This window comes from Prionailurus bengalensis, chromosome B4 (genome assembly GCF_016509475.1).
Source record: "Prionailurus bengalensis isolate Pbe53 chromosome B4, Fcat_Pben_1.1_paternal_pri, whole genome shotgun sequence".
Classification (NCBI taxonomy): Eukaryota; Metazoa; Chordata; class Mammalia; order Carnivora; family Felidae; genus Prionailurus; species Prionailurus bengalensis.
In genome coordinates this window covers 95880629-95901232 of record NC_057358.1, presented here as the reverse complement: position 1 = coordinate 95901232, position 20604 = coordinate 95880629, and the positions used below count along the sequence as shown (strand labels likewise).

At 40.4% G+C, this 20604-nt stretch overlaps 1 protein-coding gene across 2 annotated transcripts in view; it reads right to left on the bottom strand.

The window, feature by feature from the left end:
- LGR5 (leucine rich repeat containing G protein-coupled receptor 5) overlaps positions 1 to 20604 on the bottom strand; it is a 137335-nt gene that overhangs the window by 47942 nt on the left and 68789 nt on the right. For both annotated transcript variants that reach the window (XM_043565036.1, XM_043565035.1), the window contains exon 3: positions 14709 to 14780. In XM_043565036.1, coding sequence (XP_043420971.1) covers positions 14709 to 14780 — 72 coding nt within the window. The remainder of the gene's footprint in view (positions 1 to 14708; positions 14781 to 20604) is intronic.

The following is a 20604-nucleotide window of genomic DNA, read 5'->3' as shown; positions in this document are numbered from 1 at the left end:
GATGTGACATTTTTTTAGTTAACCAGAAAATAAAATGGGGAAAAAAAATCCGCGCCAGTGGTTCTCAGACTTCAGGGTTCATCAGAATCCATTGGAAGGCTTGTTAAAGCACAGCCTGCTGGGCCTCACCCTCAAAGTTTCTGGTTCCGTAGGTCTGGGTAGGAGCCAGAGAACCTGCGTTTCTAGCAAACTTCCAGGTGATACTGGTGCTGCACAGTAAGGCAGCACACACTCACCCACACGCCTGTGCTATCCTAAATTGCTTCCTCTGGAGTATTTTCACAACCTGAGGCTGCAATGAGCTTGGAGAGAAGTCTTAAGTTAAAAAAAAATTTTTTTTTAATGTTTACTTATTTCTGAGAGAGAGACATAGACAGAGTGCTAGCAGGAAAGGGGCAGAGAGAGACAGAGACACAGAATCTGAAGCAGGCTCCAGGCTCTGAGCTGTCAGCACAGAGCCCGATGTGGGGCACGAACCCACCAGCTGTGAGATCATGACCTGAGCTGAAGTCAGACACCCACTGACTGAGCCACCCAGGTACCCTTGATAAGGCCTATGTTTTAAGTCTCTGAGAGCAAACCATTTACTCTCCCTGACCATTTGTCATTTACATGTATAATGAGAATAGAATAATATCATCTGGTAGATAAGGTGTTTGAGGATTAAAAATATGAAGGTATTTGTAATACTTTCATATATATATATATATATAAATATGAGTGTGTATACAAATAAGACACGAAAATACTTTTGAGGTCATAAAACTTACACTTTTCTTATCATGGCTGAGATTCTGTTTACTAAGGAATATAATTATGTCACTTGTATCCTAATAGTTTTACTGAAGTAATTTCATTATTAAACTTGAATTCAACTAACATTTCATAAATCAAGAGTGTCAAATGTATTGGTTCCTTTTTTTTTTAAGTTTATTTATTTATTTTGAGAGAGAGAGAGAGCGAGAGAGAGGGCTCAACCAGGGGAGGGGCAGAGAGAGAGAGAAGGAGAGAATTAATTCCAAGCAGGCTGACAGTGCAGAGCCCTAAGTGGTGCTTGATCTCATGGTTCATCAGATCATGACCGGAGCGGAAATCAAGAGTCAGACACTCAACGAACTTAGCCACCCAGGTGCCCCATTGTTCCTTATGAGAAAAGTCAAGTTTTAGGAAGATCTCACATTTCACTTATCTGTTAAGGAATTGGTAAAATTATAGCTTGAATTCCATATTTTACATAATTTACTTGAGTATTAAAATTTTACATTTCTATATTATTTTATACTTTTCCAAGTAGTTTTAATATATTATAGAATTTTACCTTCACAGAAATGTTTTCTAAGTCACTCACTAATTGAGTGATAAATGTGAATGATGGTAAGATTCAGATAATAGACTTCATTGATGTCTAAACTTTGTACGTGATATATTACTCTATAAGTGTTGAATAGTCCTTCTATGCTTTCTAACCAAAGAGTGAAACTATTAAAATGTTGTCTTCCTAAAACAACTGGAAAATTGGAGTAGAGGATAAGAGATACTCAGATGGTTTTCCTCCATTAAACAGTGGCAAACTTTCTCCAAAGTTTTATATAACTGGTTTCAGAAAACAGAACTTATATGAACTTTGCTAATGATAAATTTTAAAGCTACTCCTGAACTACCTCCCAGCAATTTAATTTTTGAACTACTTCTACAAGTAAAATACCAAAAATATAATTTAGAAATCACTTAAGTCCTGATCTCTCCCTAAACTAAAGAACTTCTGTTTAATTACTTTTAAATGACAAAACGAGCACAAGTTATCTCCACAAGTCTCCAGTAAGTTAATCAGAAAATTCTGTTTTTGTTTAAGATATCCTAGTGGGAGACAAAATAATGAAAGAGTTTACAGCACTTTGGAGTGCAATTAAAACAGAAAGCATTCACAACATAGCTGCTGATTTCTTTTGCAAATACTTCTTTATTCTGTGCATCCAATAGAAGCAGAGAGCACCATGAACTGAATATGGGTTTAGGCACTTTTGGCTTCGTTTTTATCATTCACATATGGGTGAGAAAAGAAAATTTTCCACTTTCTCTAGAGACAAAGAATGGCTTCATATTTCTTTTTTTATTTTATTTTATTTTATTTTATTTTTTTCTGAAATTTATTGACAAATTGGTTTCCATACAACACCCAGTGCTCATCCCAAAAGGTGCCCTCCTCAATACCCATCACCCACCCTCTCCTCCCTCCCACCCCCCATCAACCCTCAGTTTGTTCTCAGTTTTTAACAGTCTCTTATGCTTTGGCTCTCTCCCATTCTAACCTCTTTTTTTTTTTTTTTCCTTCCCCTCCCCCATGGGTTCCTGATAAGTTTCTCAGGATCCACATAAGAGTGAGACCATATGGTATCTGTCTTTCTCTGTATGGCTTATTTCACTTAGCATCACACTCTCCAGTTCCATCCACGTTGCTACAAAAGGCCATATTTCATTTTTTCTCATTGCCATGTAATATTCCATTGTGTATAAAAACCACAATTTCTTTATCCATTCATCAGTTGATGGACATTTAGGCTCTTTCCATAATTTGGCTATTGTTGAGAGTGCTGCTATGAACATTGGGGTACAAGTGGCCCTATGCATCAGTGCTCCTGTATCCCTTGGATAAATTCCTAGCAGTGCTATTGCTGGGTCATAGGGTAGGTCTATTTTTAATTTTCTGAGGAACCTCCACACTGCTTTCCAGAGCGGCTGCACCAATTTGCATTCCCACCAACAGTGCAAGAGGGTTCCCGTTTCTCCACATCCTCTCCAGCATCTATAGTCTCCTGATTTGTTCATTTTGGCCACTCTGACTGGCGTGAGGTGATACCTGAGTGTGGTTTTGATTTGTATTTCCCTGATAAGGAGCGACGCTGAACATCTTTTCATGTGCCTGTTGGCCATCCGGATGTCTTCTTTAGAGAAGTGTCTATTCATGTTTTCTGCCCATTTCTTCACTGGGTTATTTGTTTTTCGGGTGTGGAGTTTGGTGAGCTCTTTATAGATTTTGGATACTAGCCCTTTGTCCGATATGTCATTTGCGAATATCTTTTCCCATTCCGTTGGTTGCCTTTTAGTTTTGTTGGTTCTTTCCTTTGCTGTGCAGAAGCTTTTTATCTTCATAAGGTCCCAGTAATTCACTTTTGCTTTTAATTCCCTTGCCTTTGGGGATGTGTCGAGTAAGAGATTGCTACGGCTGAGGTCAGAGAGGTCTTTTCCTGCTTTCTCCTCTAAGGTTTTGATGGTTTCCTGTCTCACATTTAGGTCCTTTATCCATTTTGAGTTTATTTTTGTGAATGGTGTGAGAAAGTGGTCTAGTTTCAACCTTCTGCATGTTGCTGTCCAGTTCTCCCAGCACCATTTGTTAAAGAGGCTGTCTTTTTTCCATTGGATGTTCTTTCCTGCTTTGTCAAAGATGAGTTGGCCATACGTTTGTGGGTCTAGTTCTGGGGTTTCTATTCTATTCCATTGGTCTATGTGTCTGTTTTGGTGCCAATACCATGCTGTCTTGATGATGACAGCTTTGTAGTAGAGGCTAAAGTCTGGGATTGTGATGCCTCCTGCTTTGGTCTTCTTCTTCAAAATTCCTTTGGCTATTCGGGGCCTTTTGTGGTTCCATATGAATTTTAGGATTGCTTGTTCTAGTTTCGAGAAGAATGCTGGTGCAATTTTGATTGGGATTGCATTGAATGTGTAGATAGCTTTGGGTAGTATTGACATTTTGACAATATTTATTTTTCCAATCCATGAGCAGGGAATGTCTTTCCATTTCTTTAAATCTTCTTCAATTTCCTTCAGAAGCTTTCTATAGTTTTCAGCATACAGATCCTTTACATCTTTGGTTAGATTTATTCCTAGGTATTTTATGCTTCTTGGTGCAATTGTGAATGGGATCAGTTTCTTTATTTGTCTTTCTGTTGCTTCATTGTTAGTGTATAAGAATGCAACTGATTTCTGTACATTGATTTTGTATCCTGCAACTTTGCTGAATTCCTGTATCAGTTCTAGCAGACTTTTGGTGGAGTCTATCGGATTTTCCATGTATAATATCATGTCATCTGCAAAAAGCGAAAGCTTGACTTCATCTTTGCCAATTTTGATGCCTTTGATTTCCTTTTGTTGTCTGATTGCTGATGCTAGAACTTCCAGCACTATGTTAAACAGCAGCGGTGAGAGTGGGCATCCTTGTCGTGTTCCTGATCTCAGGGAAAAAGCTTTCAGTTTTTCCCCGTTGAGGATGATGTTAGCTGTGGGCTTTTCATAAATGGCTTTTATGATCTTTAAGTATGTTCCTTCTATCCCGACTTTCTCAAGGGTTTTTATTAAGAAAGGGTGCTGGATTTTGTCGAAGGCCTTTTCTGCATCGATTGACAGGATCATATGGTTCTTCTCTCTTTTTTTGTTAATGTGATGTATCACGTTGATTGATTTGCGAATGTTGAACCAGCCCTGCATCCCAGGAATGAATCCCACTTGATCATGGTGAATAATTCTTTTTATATGCCGTTGAATTCGATTTGCTAGTATCTTATTGAGAATTTTTGCATCCATATTCATCAGGGATATTGGCCTGTAGTTCTCTTTTTTTACTGGGTCTCTGTCTGGTTTAGGAATCAAAGTAATACTGGCTTCATAGAATGAGTCTGGAAGTTTTCCTTCCCTTTCTATTTCTTGGAATAGCTTGAGAAGGATAGGTATTATCTCTGCTTTAAACGTCTGGTAGAACTCCCCTGGGAAGCCATCTGGTCCTGGACTCTTATTTGTTGGGAGATTTTTGATAACCGATTCAATTTCTTCGCTGGTTATGGGTCTGTTCAAGCTTTCTATTTCCTCCTGATTGAGTTTTGGAAGCGTGTGGGTGTTCAGGAATTCGTCCATTTCTTCCAGGTTGTCCAATTTGTTGGCATATAAGTTTTCATAGTATTCCCTGATAATTGTTTGTATCTCTGAGGGATTGGTTGTAATAATTCCATTTTCATTCATGATTTTATCTATTTGGGTCATCTCCCTTTTCTTTTTGAGAAGCCTGGCTAGAGGTTTGTCAATTTTGTTTATTTTTTCAAAAAACCAACTCTTGGTTTCGTTGATCTGCTCTACAGTTTTTTTAGTTTCTATATTGTTTATTTCTGCTCTGATCTTTATTATTTCTCTTCTTCTGCTGGGCTTAGGCTGCCTTTGCTGTTCTGCTTCTAGTTCCTTTAGGTGTGCTGTTAGATTTTGTATTTGGGATTTTTCTTGTTTCTTGAGATAGGCCTGGATTGCAATGTATTTTCCTCTCAGGACTGCCTTTGCTGCGTCCCAAAGCGTTTGGATTGTTGTATTTTCATTTTCGTTTGTTTCCATATATTTTTTAATTTCTTCTCTAATTGCCTGGTTGACCCACTCATTCGTTAGTAGGGTGTTCTTTAACCTCCATGCTTTTGGAGGTTTTCCAGACTTTTTCCTGTGGTTGATTTCAAGCTTCATGGCATTGTGGTCTGAAAGTAAGCATGGTATAATTTCAATTCTTGTAAACTTATGAAGGGCTGTTTTGTGACCCAGTATATGATCTATCTTGGAGAATGTTCCATGTGCACTCGAGAAGAAAGTATATTCTGTTGCTTTGGGATGCAGAGTTCTAAATATATCTGTCAAGTCCATCTCATCCAATGTCTCATTCAGGGCCCTTGTTTCTTTATTGACCGTGTGTCTAGATGATCTATCCATTTCTGTAAGTGGTGTATTAAAGTCCCCTGCAATTACCACATTCTTATCAATAAGGTTGCTTATGTTTATGAGTAATTGTTTTATATATTTGGGGGCTCCGGTATTCGGTGCATAGACATTGATAATTGTTAGCTCTTCCTGATGGATAGACCCTGTAACTATTATATAATGTCCTTCTTCATCTCTTGTTACAGCCTTTAATTTAAAGTCTAGTTTGTCTGATATAAGTATGGCTACTCCAGCTTTCTTTTGGCTTCCAGTCGCATGATAAATAGTTCTCCATCCCCTCACTCTCAATCTAAAGGTGTCCTCAGGTCTAAAATGAGTCTCTTGTAGACAGCAAATAGATGGGTCTTGTTTTTTTATCCATTCTGATACCCTATGTCTTTTGGTTGGCGCATTTAATCCATTTACATTCAGTGTTATTATAGAAAGATACGGGTTTAGAGTCATTGTGATGTCTGTATGTTTTATGCTTATAGTGATGTCTCTGGGACTTTGTCTCACAGGGTCCCCCTTAGGATCTCTTGTAGGGCTGGTTTAGTGGTGACAAATTCCTTCAGTTTTTGTTTGTTTGGGAAGACCTTTATCTCTCCTTCTATTCTAAATGACAGACTTGCTGGATAAAGGATTCTTGGCTGCATATTTTTTCTGTCTAGCACCCTGAAAATCTCTTGCCAATTCTTTCTGGCCTGCCAAGTTTCAAAAGAGAGATCAGTCACGAGTCTTATAGGTCTCCCTTTATATGTGAGGGCACGTTTACCCCTTGCTGCTTTCAGAATTTTCTCTTTATCCTTGTATTTTGCCAGTTTCACTATGATATGTCGTGCAGAAGATCGATTCAAGTTACGTCTGAAGGGAGTTCTCTGTGCCTCTTGGATTTCAATGCCTTTTTCCTTCCCCAGTTCAGGGAAGTTCTCAGCTATGATTTCTTCAAGTACCCCTTCAGCACCTTTCCCTCTCTCTTCCTCCTCTGGGATACCAATTATGCGTATATTATTTCTTTTTAGTGTATCACTTAATTCTCTAATTTTCCCCTCATACTCCTGGATTTTTTTATCTCTCTTTTTCTCAGCTTCCTCTTTTTCCATAACTTTATCTTCTAGTTCACCTATTCTCTCCTCTGCCTCTTCAAGCCGAGCTGTGGTGGTTTCCATTTTGTTATGCATTTCGTTTAAAGCGTTTTTCAGCTCCTCGTGACTGTTCCTTAGTCCCTTGATCTCTGTAGCAAGAGATTCTCTGCTGTCCTGTATACTGTTTTCAAGCCCAGCGATTAATTTTATGACTATTATTCTAAATTCACTTTCTGTTATATTATTTAAATCCTTTTTGATCAGCTCATTAGCTGTTGTTATTTCCTGGAGATTCTTCTGAGGGGAGTTCTTCCGCTTGGTCATTTTGGATAGTCCCTGGCGTGGTGAGGACCTGCAGGGCACTTCCCCTGTGCTGTGGTGTATACCTGGAGTTGGTGGGCGGGGCCGCAGTCAGACCTGATGTCTGCCCCCAGCCCACCGCTGGGGCCACAGTCAGACTGGTGTGTGCCTTCTCTTCCCCTCTCCTAGGGGCGGGATTCACTGTGGGGTGGTGTGGCTCGTCTGGGCTACTTGCACCCTGCCAGGCTTGTGATGCTGGGGATCTGGCGTATTAGCTGGGGTGGGTAGGCAAGGTGCTCGGGGGCAGGAGGGGCAGGCTTAGATCGCTTCTCCTTAGGTGATCCACTTCAGGAGGGGCCCTGTGGCAGCGGGAGGGAGTCAGATCCGCTGCCGGAGGTTTGGCTCCGCAGAAGCGCAGAGTTGGGTGTTTGCGCGGAGCGAGCAAGTTCCCTGGCAGGAACCGGTTCCCTTTGGGATTTCGGCTGGGGGATGGGCGGGGGAAATGGCGCTGGCGAGCGCCTTTGTTCCCCACCAAACTGAGCTCTGTTGTCAGGGGGCTCAGCAGCTCTCCCTCCCTTTGTCCTCCAGCCTTCCCGCTTTCCGAGCAGAGCTGTTAATTTCTGACCTCCCAGACGCTAAGTCGCGCTTGCTGTCGGAACACAGTCCGCCCGGCCCCTCCACTTTTGCAAGCCCGACTCGGGGGCTCTGCTTGGCCGGCGAGCCGCCCCTCCGCCCCGGCTCCCTCCCGCCAGTCCGTGGAGCGCGCACCGCCTCGCCGCCCTTCCTACCCTCTTCCGTGGGCCTCTCGTCTGCGTTTGGCTCCGGCGACTCTGTTCTGCTAATCCTCTGGCGGTTTTCTGGGTTATTTAGGCAGGTGTAGATGGAATCTAAGTGATCAGCAGGACGTGCGGTGAGCCCAGCGTCCTCCTAAGCCGCCATCTTGCCGCAACTGCCCAAAGAATGGCTTCATATTTCTTTTAATTAATTTTTTTTAATGTTTATTTATTTTTGAGAGAGAGAGAGAGAGAGAGAGAGAGCGAGCACGCGCGAGCACAAGTGAGGGAGGGGCAAAGAGGAGACGCAGAATCAGGCTCCAGGCTGTGAGCTGTCAGCACAGAACCCATGTCGGGGCTTGAACTCACCAGCCACGGGATAAAGACCTGAGCTGAAGTCTGACGCTTAACTGACTGAGCCACCCAGGTACCCCAGTATTTTCTTAATTTCTTTCCCTGATTTTAAAATATTACAAGTTTGAAAATGCTTTTATTTTAAAAATTTATTAAAAATTTAAATATGTTGAAATTATTAAAGTCTTAAAATATTGAAGTTTTAAAATTTAAAGTATTTCATACAGCATCCCACGCTTCTTAACAGTACTTTATTTGGTTTTCTTTTCTGCCAACAGGGCTACGTGAGAACAGGTACAGTGAAGCAGAGGGAGATGAAATCATATGTTACAGGGGAACTTCATCACAGTCGATGGCTTGATCCTTAGGTATTCCTTCTGCCTAATTGTCCTGTGTTTAGGTAGGTATAAAGTAACTGTCGAGACTCTGTTGTAAGCCTATGTGGGAAGCAGAGAATTTTGGCTAATCGTGACTTTTCCATGGTTAGTTTTACCCATCACCTCCATGGCTTTGGTTCTGGTACTGGGTGGCGGAAGGATGAGCTCTTCCTTGACTGAACGGTCGACAGGGGAAAATGAACCTTTGCTGAAGAAAGCCTCGTTCAGAATTCCACTGGACTGGGTGTTTTACAATATAGAACCAATAACTTATTTTTCTATGAAGCCAGTATTTATAGAGATAATCTTAAATACTAGTGATCTTCCAGAGTTAACGGTAGTAAGATTTCAGATATAAAAGAGTCCTAGCTAAGGAGGGCTGTTGCCATCTTCATTTTCTTTCTTTCTTTCTTTTTTTTTAAATTTTTAATGTTTATTTATTTTTGAAGGAGATAGAGACAGAGCATAAGTGGGGGAAGAGCAGAGTGAGAGGGAGACACAGAATCCGAAGCAGGATCCAGGCTCTGAGCTGTCAGCACAGAGCCCAATGTGGGGCTCGAACTCATAAACTGTGAGATCATGACCTGAGCCCAAGTCGGAGGCTTTACCAACTGAGCCACCCAGGCGCACCACTATCTTCATTTTCTTAATGGGTTGGCTTACTATTATCTTTCTCTTTTTTTAATCAAATGCCCTCCTTACCTTCTCTATGCTGATCAGGGACCCAGATGAACATAACTTTTACACTACCTTTCTTACCATGCTATACAATAATCAGTTATCTCTTTCTTTCAGTGACTTTTGGGTTTTATAAAACATTTGGAAGAGTTGCCATGAAGAAAGAAGCAGGCTTATTCAGCATTTTACCCCTAGCACTGTGGTCTCAACACGACCGGACTCAATTCTCCCTTTAATACTAAATATTTATAATGCCCCATCTATTATATTTAGATAAAATTCATAAAAATATAGCCTATTTATGCACATCACTTCAAAGAAAAAAATGAATAGAATGTACTGCCCTAACTATATTATAAAGGAGAAATAAAAAAAATTTATAATAAAGTGATACATGTATCATTATATAAATGATGCTCAGATAGGAGACATCTTTATGAACGAGTGAGATGTTGGGCTCTTTTTTTTAAAATACAAACTTAAAAAAATTTTTTTTAAAACTTACATCCAAGTTAGTTAGCATATAGTGCAATAATGATTTCAGTAGAATCCGGTGGTTCACATCCTACATACAACACCCAGTGCTCATCTCAACAAGTGTCTTTCTTAGTGTCCCTTGCCCATTTAGCCCATCCCCCCGCTACCTACAACCCCTCCAGTAACCCTCAGTTTGTTCTCTATATTTAAGAGTCTCTTATGTTTTGTCCCCCTCCCTGTTTTTATATTATTTTTGCTTCCCTTCCCTTATGTTCATCTGTTTTGTATCTTAAATTCCACATATGAGTGAAGCCATATGATATTTGTCTTTCTCTGACTGACTAATTTTGCTTAGCACAATACTCTCCAGTTCTATCCATGTTGTTGCAAATGGCAAGATTTCATTCTTTTTGATTGTCGAGTAATACTCCATTGTATATACATACCACATTTTTTTATCCATTCATCCATCAATGGACATTTGGGCTCTTTCCATACTTCGGCTATTGTCAATAGCGCTGCTATAAACATTGGGGTGTATGTGCTCCTTCGAAACAGCACACCTGTATCCTGTGGATAAATATCTAGTAGTGCAATTGCTGGGTCATAGGCTAGTTCTATTTTTAATTTTTTGAGGAATCTCCATACTGTTTTCCAGAGTGGCTGCACTAGTTTGCATTCCCACCAGCAGTGCAAGAGGGTTCCTCTTTCTCCGCATTCTTGCCAACATCTGTTGTTGCCTCAGTTGTTAATTTTAGCCATTCTGACTGGTATGAGGTGGTATCTCATTGTGGTTTTGATTTGTATTTCCCTGATGATGACTGATGTTGAGCATTTTTTCATGTGTCAGTTGGCCATCTGGATGTCTTCTTTGGAGACGTGTCTATTCATGTCTTTTGCCCATTTCTTCACTGGATTATTATTATTATTATTATTATTATTATTATTTTGGGTATTGAGTTTGGTAAGTTCTTTATAGATTTTGGATACTAACCCTTTATCTGATATGTCAGTTGCAAATATATCTTCTCCCATTCTGTTGGTTGCCTTTTAGTTTTACTGATTGTTTCCTTCATGTTTGGCTCTACTTTTAATGAATAAAGTTGGGTGTGAGAGAAACAGCATGACCAGAAGCTGTTTTGTACAAGAACCATGAAGTGAGATTAGAGTTCTACATGGATACTAGAATAAGAACTAGAATTATTAAGATACATAACAGACTATGCTTATATGGGAAAGAAGGAAACAACCTTTATTAAAATAAGCATAACATGCTAAGATAAATGATAGATGTTGTAGGGGAGAAAATTAGGAAGTGTTAGACTCTCACAAATGAGCATGACATTTTCACAAATGCCTGTTCCTTGTAGAGGAGAATAGTGTAAAAATAATTCTCTTTTAGGACAAGATAAGGTTGAAATATCACAAAGCACATTTATCCTATCTCAAAGCTCCATCACATGCTGAGGCAAGCCTTCATTCTCCAGTCCTGGAGAGCCTAATGGCAACAGAGAATTGAGGCCAAATTGGAAAAAAAAAAAATCACAGTATTGCCTTCATAGAAGTTGGGTAGCAGACCCTGCTGGATAATGGAAGAGCAAGATTAGAAAAGCAACAGGCCACCCAAATAAATATATATATTACACAATTGTCATAACAGATTTTTATGACTGTTCTCCAAAAAATTTTAAGGCTATAATACAAAATCTTTACAAAGCAAACTTTGTTAATGAAATTCAACGGAACCTTATGTTTCATATTTCTCTGCTAATTTAATGGCAATTATTATTAAAATATTTTTTTATGTTTTTTATTCTATTTTTGAGAGAGAGAGAGAGAGAGAGAGAGAGAGCAAGCAGGGGAGGGGCAGAGAGAGAGGGAGACACAGAATCCGAAGCAGGCTCCGGGCTCTGAGCTGTCGGCACAGAGCCTGACGTGGGGCCCAAACCCATGGACTGTGAGATCATGATCTGAGCCGAAGTCGGACACTTAACCGACTGAGCCACCCAGGTGCCCCAAATGGCAATTATTTTTAAGAAGAAGTTTTTTTTTTTTTTAATTTTTTTTTCAACGTTTATTTATTTTTGGGACAGAGAGAGACAGAGCATGAACGGGGGAGGGGCAGAGAGAGAGGGAGACACAGAATCGGAAACAGGCTCCAGGCTCTGAGCCATCAGCCCAGAGCCTGACGCGGGGCTCGAACTCACGGACAGCGAGATCGTGACCTGGCTGAAGTCAGACGCTTAACCGACTGCGCCACCCAGGCGCCCCAAGAAGAAGTTTTATACCTCCACGGTTATATATTTTTAATTTATTTTGTGGCTGTTGAGGTAATTCTTCTACTGCACTAATACTGTTTTCAACTAAATCATACAATACCTGGAATAGACAGGATGCATACACTGAATTATTCAGTGATTTTACGGGAATACATTTATTCCATTTAATTTTTCCTGTACAAATTATTAGGCCTATGCAGAACTTCTTATAAAACCTTTTAGTGTTATTATGCATGAATATATTATTGACTCAAATTTGGTCAATTTACACTGGGCTGAGTAGCACATCACAGGACAGTTTGCTACATGCCAATCATCCAGAAAACCAATGACGTTGGTTTTCCAACACTCTGGGGCAAGCAGAATGGCCACAGTTGAGAACCATTGTTCTACTACTGAATGAAATACTTTCAAAACATTTGATGATTGAATTTGCTCATTGAATATTAGTATTTAAGTCAGCAAAGCAAAAGGAAGAGCAAATATAATTCTGGGCAGAAGTCTTGCTCCTCTAAATTTCTCTTCACGTGGGCAGTGATCTAGCTACACTGCAAAGTCTGAAGATGCCATTCCCATGCTTATAACTTTTCCTTGGCTTCTCATCATGCCTATATCATAACAATTCTCATGCATTTTTGACATGACATACAGGATCCCTGGGACCGGGACCCTTTCTATCTCTCCACACTCTTCTGCAGATACTTTTCATCTTTCCCCAAATGCTTGAGTACCAATCTTCTTAGAGACGCCTGTTCATCCCAGGTACTTCCTGCCTCCGTGTCTCTGCATTTATCCCCTCAGTTGATCACATTATGGTTGTTCCGCAGGTGTGCTAAGATTCAGCTCCTGGATCATCTGTTTGGAAAAACATTTCTTGCAGGAAGCCAAATCTGAACCATCAGACTGGACTAAATGCTTTCCAATTTCTGGATGCAGTGTCCTGCACAGGTCGCTAGACACATTTTTCAGATGAATCAGAGGAGACCTGTTTGTTTGGCTTTGTTCCACTATCTTGATCCCACAGCCTATCACTACATTATAAACTCTTCAAAGGCAAGGGCCATACTTATTGATCTTTGTATTTTTAGCAATAATTTGTTCAATGATACACACACACACACATACACATGCATACACATGCTCTCTCTCTCTCGCTCAGTACTTCCAAAATACATTTTGTTAAGTGAGTTAAAATAATTGATTCTAGTATAATTTATTTAACATGTATCCAAAATACTTTGTGGTACATAACTCAACATCGAAAACACATCATCTAAGTTGTCTTATCTAAACTTGATTTATTTATGATGCATTTTGAATGGTTCCAAATATTCTGATGAGTTCATAGAGACATAGGTACATTAAAGAGTTGGTGCTACAGCTCAGAACTTTAGCACACACAATGAATGAACACATTAGGGTTTGGCAGTATGGCAACTTAAAAATATTTCTGCCTAGGGGCACTTGGGTGGCTCAGTCGGTTAAGCGTCCGACTTTGGGTCAGGTCAGGCTCTCATGGTTCATGGGTTTGAGCCCCGTGTCAGGCTCTGTTCTGACAGATCGGAGCCTGGAGCCTGCTTCAGATTCTGTCTCCCTCTGTCTCTCTGCCCTTCCCCCACTCAAGCTCTGTCTTTCTCTTTCAAAAAAAAAAAAATAAATAAACATTAAAAAAATTTCTACCTAACAGCAAAAACAAGTTAAGCGTAGGGGGACTGAACTCAACCACCTAAGCAGACCAAACGATGGTTCTGCTGTTACGTTTAATTTTTAACAAAATAGTAAATTTAAATAAAGCTGGTTTTCTAAAAGCCTATGGATCCCTCAGGTCAATAAAATGCAATTTCCATTAAGGAGAAATGTATCAAATGTCTTCTTCGAGTTTAAAACTTTTATCTCAAAGAAAGGAAATAAAATCAGGATAGTCTCTGAGATAAAATTTTCCTGGTATGACTTTCAACTTACATTACCTATTTTCTCTACCTAGGTGACTTTTTTTTTCCCACACAGAAGAAATGAAAGAAAATTAAGCAATGGGTACTAGAAGAAGGAGGCACTCAATAATAATGAGTTTTCTGATGAACAAACTGGGAAATTGCACATTACATACTAAGAAAACCACTTTTACAAGTCTTAGTGAATTAACATTTCTCAATTAAATAACTACTCAGTATATCTATTAGGCACTAGGCTTTTCCACGTCTATTCACAAATGGAACATAAACTTGGTAGTTTTTTAGCTGATCCTTACTCGGTGCATTATAAGGAGACAAGCTTCACAAATAGTTTGAGGCTGTGATCTCATTCATTATGTAAGCATCGTAAGGGTTTATTCACCTGGTGATCAAGACGATTCAAGAGACTGTCCCCAACTTCATTACACAAAAGGAAAGGGAAATACTCTTTTAAAAGTTTGAGTTGATAAGTTGCTTCCTTAGAGGCAATTTTAGAGTTGAAAGTAGAACAGGAGAGATGAACTTTTTTCTCACACACAAATCCAGCCTGGTATCATACTGTGCTACGGTACCAATGAAGGTAGGCTTTAACTGAAATGAATTATCCTGTGGTTCTAAACAGCTTGTTAGAGGGATTCAGTCTTTACAAGTTAATTAGCATCCACTTGACAGTAAAATCAGAAATATAGCAAATAACAGCCTGTTTACTTACAGAACTTTAAGACTATAAAGGCCAGCGAATGCTCCCTTGGGAATGTACGTCAAAGCGTTTCCAGAAAGACGTCTGTGGGTTTCAAGGGAGAAGAGAGACAGTAAGCATAGTGCTCTTCATGAATTCATTTAGTTGTTAAGAAATGCAATAGAATTTTGTTCAAACCACAAGTACCGAAAAACAACTGTAAAGAACCTTGGCTTGTTATATTTTGTGAAAAGTTTCTGTAAATTTCTAATCAAAAAAGCTGACAAAAGAAGTGTCTACGAAGAAACATGATAAATTACCTATTTTACAATAAATCATTTAACAGCTTAGACTATATATGTAACTCTCCCTTTTAAAAAATTTTACACAAAAACTAGCACCATATGGTAATCTTCAAAAATTGTACTATCAAAATGTGATTGTCCCATGATTTTTATAATTCTTTATAAGCCTAAATAAATCAGATAATATAACATAACAGTATTTCTGTCGCAATTATCCCACAAAATACCCAATTTTCTTACTATATTTGGCAAATAAGAATGCAGACTATCACGATCAGTTTTTTCCAAACTCTCTAAAAAGGGTAGAGTAGGGGCACTTGGGTGGCTCTGTTGGTTAAACATCTGACTCTTGACTTCAGCTCAGGTCATGATCTCATGGTTTGGTTTGTGAGTGCAAGCCCCACATCGGGCTCTGTGCTGGCAGTATACAGCTTGCTTGGGATTCTTTCTCTCTCCTCCTCACTCTCTGCCCTTCCCCCACTAGCGGTGCACCCCCCCCCACTCTCTCTCTCTCAAAATAAGTAAATAAAAACTTAAAAAAAAAGAAAAGGGTAGAGTAGCTTAATTAATGGTTTAATTGAGCAATACCTTAAAAATTAAAAACAATAAAGAGTGTTTAGTATGAAAGACATGAATATGGTTTATTTAATGGAAAGTTTTGACATCATTAACTGGTAAAGTTTAAAAAGTTTAGTTTATAATATTTTTCTAAGTGGGAAACAGTCAAGGTGAGAGCATGTGTAAAAAGATCAACAAGGTCTGGCGCCTGGGTGGCGCAGTCGGTTAAGCGTCCGACTTCAGCCAGGTCACGATCTCACGGTCCGTGGGTTCGAGCCCCGCGTCGGGCTCTGGGCTGATGGCTCGGAGCCTGGAGCCTGTTTCCAATTCTGTGTCTCCCTCTCTCTCTGCCCCTCCCCCGTTCATGCTCTGTCTCTCTCTGTCCCAAAAATAAATAAACGTTGAAAAAAAAAAAATTAAAAAAAAAAAAAAAAGATCAACAAGGTCTGGTACCTAAAGCATTTGGTTAGTACTTTTTTGGCAGTCACATCAAAGCCATAGCCTCAGGAGTTAGATGGTTCCAGAAAATGGAAAATCCAAGAAGAACACAGTGACTCAGAAGAGCACAGAACCTTTTAAGGAGCTGATCACATTGTTGAATGGTGGGTAAAATTGGGAATCACGACACCCCCATGTTTTCTTGATGGAGATGGAAGTTGGGGGATAAGGGTAGAGCGACCCATTTGATTAGTGCTTATTCCTGAAGGGCTTAACAGCTTCAAATTTATATTTTGGTATTATCTCCACATGAGAGAGGATTCATTTCCACTGAGTTCCACTGACCAGACTGAAATAAGCCAGCACGCAACTTCACGTCAGTGTCCCATTGCTGGTCCATATCATCGAGAATAAACTGTGAGTATTGAAATAAATATTAGCTCATAAACAGAACCTCTGAATGGCATTTTTGGTATGTTTATTAAACAGCATCATTTGCGCAATTCAAATTGAATTGGCTTAAAATGAAAATATATCACACTTTTTATAATCTTTTATTTATTAAAAAAAAATTAGGGGCGCCTGGGTGGCTCAGTTGGTTAAGTGTCTGGCTTCAGCTCAGGTCATGATCTCACAGTCCGTGAGTTCAAGTCCCGCTGTCAGCTGTGCTGACAGCTCAGAGCCTGGAGCCTGCCTTGGATTCTGTGTCTCTCTCTCTCTCTCTGTCCCTCCCTTGCTCATGCTCTGTCTCTCTCTGTCTCAAAAATAAATAAAAACATTTAAAAAATTTAAAAAAAAATTAAATACATTAAGAGAGACTTGGACCTTCCAAGAAGCTCTGCCTGTTTTGGGTCTGCAGCACTAACTTGCTGTTAAAGAAGGTTTTTAGTTTCATTTTCTCACTAATTACATGAAATATTAAGATAAGGTAGCTACTCAGGTCCCATCTAGCTCCCACACTCTACGGTTTCTCTGTCTCGTTTTGTGTTTATTTGTATGTGTGTGCCTATTTTCCTTCCTTAAATATAACTTTGTTAAGATTCAGACAGCTCCTCCTGTCTTCCTCATGGTGCCTAAAGAAACTTTCTCAAACTGTAAATAAATTTAGTGGTTCGGAATAGAAGTAAGAAAAAAGAGTAGAAAAACAACAGACTGCATTTTCCACTCTAGTAAAAAGGTATCATTTTATGAAACCTTTGTTTCGAAATATGTTTGTGAAACTGGATTGAGGGGGAAGAAATTGATTGCTTCCTGTATATGGTCAGAAAAGTTTGAAGGCCACTAGCCTAGAGCATAGTAAGGCATTCAATAAATGTATGTCAATAACATGTAATTCAGCTAATATTTAACCAGGGTGGTTTCAGAGGTGTTTTGTTTATTTCCTATGAAGTTGTCTTACTACAAAACCCTCTTCAGACTTTCACACTGGCCTTCCGTCTAGTCTCCCACATTGAATCCCTCCCTACTCTCACTCATTCTGTATCCACTGATGGTCTTTGGAAAGACAGCTCTGATTATATCCCTGCCCTATTCAAAACCCTTCACCAGTTCCTGTGCCAAATGAAAAGAAATGCAAAGTCCCCAGCTTCCTCTCCATACTTCCTTGATCTGTGCTCTACGCTGTAGCTAAACCAAACTATCAGGCTTGCTTTTCTTAGACATGCCCTCCACTATCTCCCTTCCGGCCCTTTGCCCTATCTAAAATGTCCTCCTTATTCTCCCTTCCTGTCTCTCAAAGTAATTTTATTTCTGAGATTTCCAAATTGATGGGAAATCTCTCTATTTTGAACCACTTTGGTGGCACTTTGTGCCTCTCTTATGGGTTTGCTGGCTCTCTTGTGTTACAGTGTGCACCTGCCTTGTCACACACATAATACTGGGAACCCCTTGAAAGTAGGAATTCTGTTTGTATCCACTGTAGTGCCTTGCATAGTGTCTGAAACAGAATAGGATGCCCCAGTAGTGTTCAACTAACCATTCAAGTAGAGACTATTAACTGTCTCCAGTATGCATTGTTCCCTCCATGATTGGATTCTCTCTACCCAGAGTTTTAGCAGAGTGTATGGTCACTCAGCCAGAGACTACACTTCCCAACCTTCCTTGTATCTAAACATGGTAATTAATGCAACCAAGTTTGGCTATGATCAAAAGTGATGTGTGAAAACTACTGTGTCACCTCCTTGAAAGGAGTTTGCTTGTCCCCAATTTTGTTGATTACAGGATATTCCCGCAGAAGTGGTACTGGCGAGACAGCATTAATGATTCTGGTGTGGAAAGCACTCCAAAGAAGGCAAAACAAGAACAGCAAAAGAGACAGAAGGAATCTGAGCCCCTGGATGACTTTACAGAGTGGAGCTGTCCCCTAGCCCTGAAGTCTACTTTGGATGATTAACGGAATCGGTATGATCCCTTGTTGTCCTTTGCAAACAAGTCCATGACTGAAGGATAATTTAGCTGGCAAGGCTTGTAAACCTCTGCTGTCTAGAGACCTCATCTAGATGCTGGTCTTGAGGAACCACGTTTGCAAAGCTGCTCCAAACTTTAGCATTCACCCTTCTTGCTTCATTTCCCTTTTGTCCTTGTATCATTAGCTTGCAGCCGGCACACCTGAACTATCACAGCCACTGCGTGTTGCTGTGTTTCTAACAGCTAAAGCGTGTTTCTTCGTGCTAAAGTGGGAAGGCATTTACTTTATCATTCCTTCAAGCAATCTTTTTGGATCCAGTAAGTAGAGAGGGCCTGCTCTGTGTTGGCGCTGCTGTAGGCACAGAGATGCAGCACTGACCACTAGATGGGGAAAGCCCCTGACCTCATGCAACTTGCTTTCTTCTTCTTCTTCTTCTTCTTCTTCCTCTTTTTTTAAATTTAAATCCAAGTTAGTTAACATAAAGTGTAATAATAATTTCAGGAATAAATTTAGTGATTCATCACTTACATATAACACCCAGGGTTCATCCCAAACAAGTGCCCTCCTTAATAACTCTCACCCCTTTAGTCCATTGCCCCACCCAAGACCCCGCCAGCAACGCTCCGTTTGTTCTCTGTATTTAAGAGTCTCTTATGGGACACCTGGGTGGCTCAGTTGGTTAAGCATCCGACTTTGGCTCAGATCATGATCTCACAGTCCATGGGTTTGAGCCCCAGATCAGGCTCTGTACTGACAGTTCAGAGCCTGGAGCCTGTTTCGGACTCCATGTCTCCCTCTGTCTCTGCCCCTCCCCCACTAGCACGCTGTCTCTCTTTCTCTCTCTCTCTCTCTCTCAAAAATAAAGATTAAAAAAATCAAAAGAAAAAAAGAGTCTTTTATGGTTTGCCTCCCTCTCTGCTTTTATATATGCAGCTTACTTTCTAATGTGGAGAGAGCCATTATTATTATTTTTTTTTAACGTTTATTTATTTTTGAGACAGAGAGAGACAGAGCATGAATGGGGGAGGGTCAGAGAGAGGGAGACACAGAATCCGCAACAGGCTCCAGGCTCTGAGCTGTCAGCACAGAGCCCGATGTGGGGCTCGACCTCACGGACTGCAAGATCATGACCTGAGCCGAAGTCGGCCGGCCGCCCAACCGACTGAGCCACCCAGGCGCCCTGGAGAGAGCCATTATTAACAAAAAGACAAAGGAATACTACCACACAAAACATACCCTGAGAAGAAAATCAAGGTCAACAGGATAGAGAGCAATGTGGAGGGTGATGGGCTATTATCTCAGATAAGATGGTCAAGGAAACCTCTCTGCTGAGAGGGCATTTTGGCAGAGGTCTGAGACTCATAGGTATCTCCGTGAAGGGAGCAGTAGTGCAAAGGCCCTGGGGTGGGAGTGGGCCTGGTGTGGTCCAGAAACCGCAAGGAGGCCAGCATGGCTGGAGAGGAATGAGAGAGGGAGAGAATGGCAGGGATGAGGTTGGAGAGGTGTCTGGGGCCACTTCACACAGGCCTATGGAGGGCAAGGTAAGGATTCTGACCAGGAGAGGGCATGTGATTAGATCTGTGTTTTAAAATGGTCCTTCCGGTGGGAGCTATTAAAGGGGAGAATGGAGTAGAAGCACAGGAGGCCACCGGAGCAGGTCAGGTGGGAGGTGCTGGTGCAGTGCTCCAGGGGCAGAGGTGGCCGGACGTGGTGGGATTTGGTGCCAACCTGGTAACTACTAGGGTCAGGACAAAATGTAGGCAGCGAAAAGGAGCAACATTTTATATTTATGGTTATATTTTACATCTAACTCATGTGCATTTGATTAGTTATCCAAAGTCCTACATGTAATACTGAAGTAAATGAATTGTGTACAACTAAGAGTTGCTTGTTGAATTAAGAAGACTCAGCTTGGTTGATGATCACATTTGACTTAGCTAATCACACTGAGCTAATACCGGTTATTTCAGGCCAAAAGTCCCTAACTATCCCTGCTTACAGTCATAATGTCAACAGCACGTTTCTGAGTTCTAGAGCAGAGCTTTCAAATGAATGCTTAACTCTTACTGCTGCTAATGTGTCCAGTGTCATCGAGTAGCTTTGATGGTTCCTGACACCTTGACTTTGGACATGAAAAGGAGAAAGCAAAAACTTTTTATTCATTTATCTTACTAGTTTAAATTATTGTTAGGGTAAATAACTTTGTGTTATGTTTCCTGAA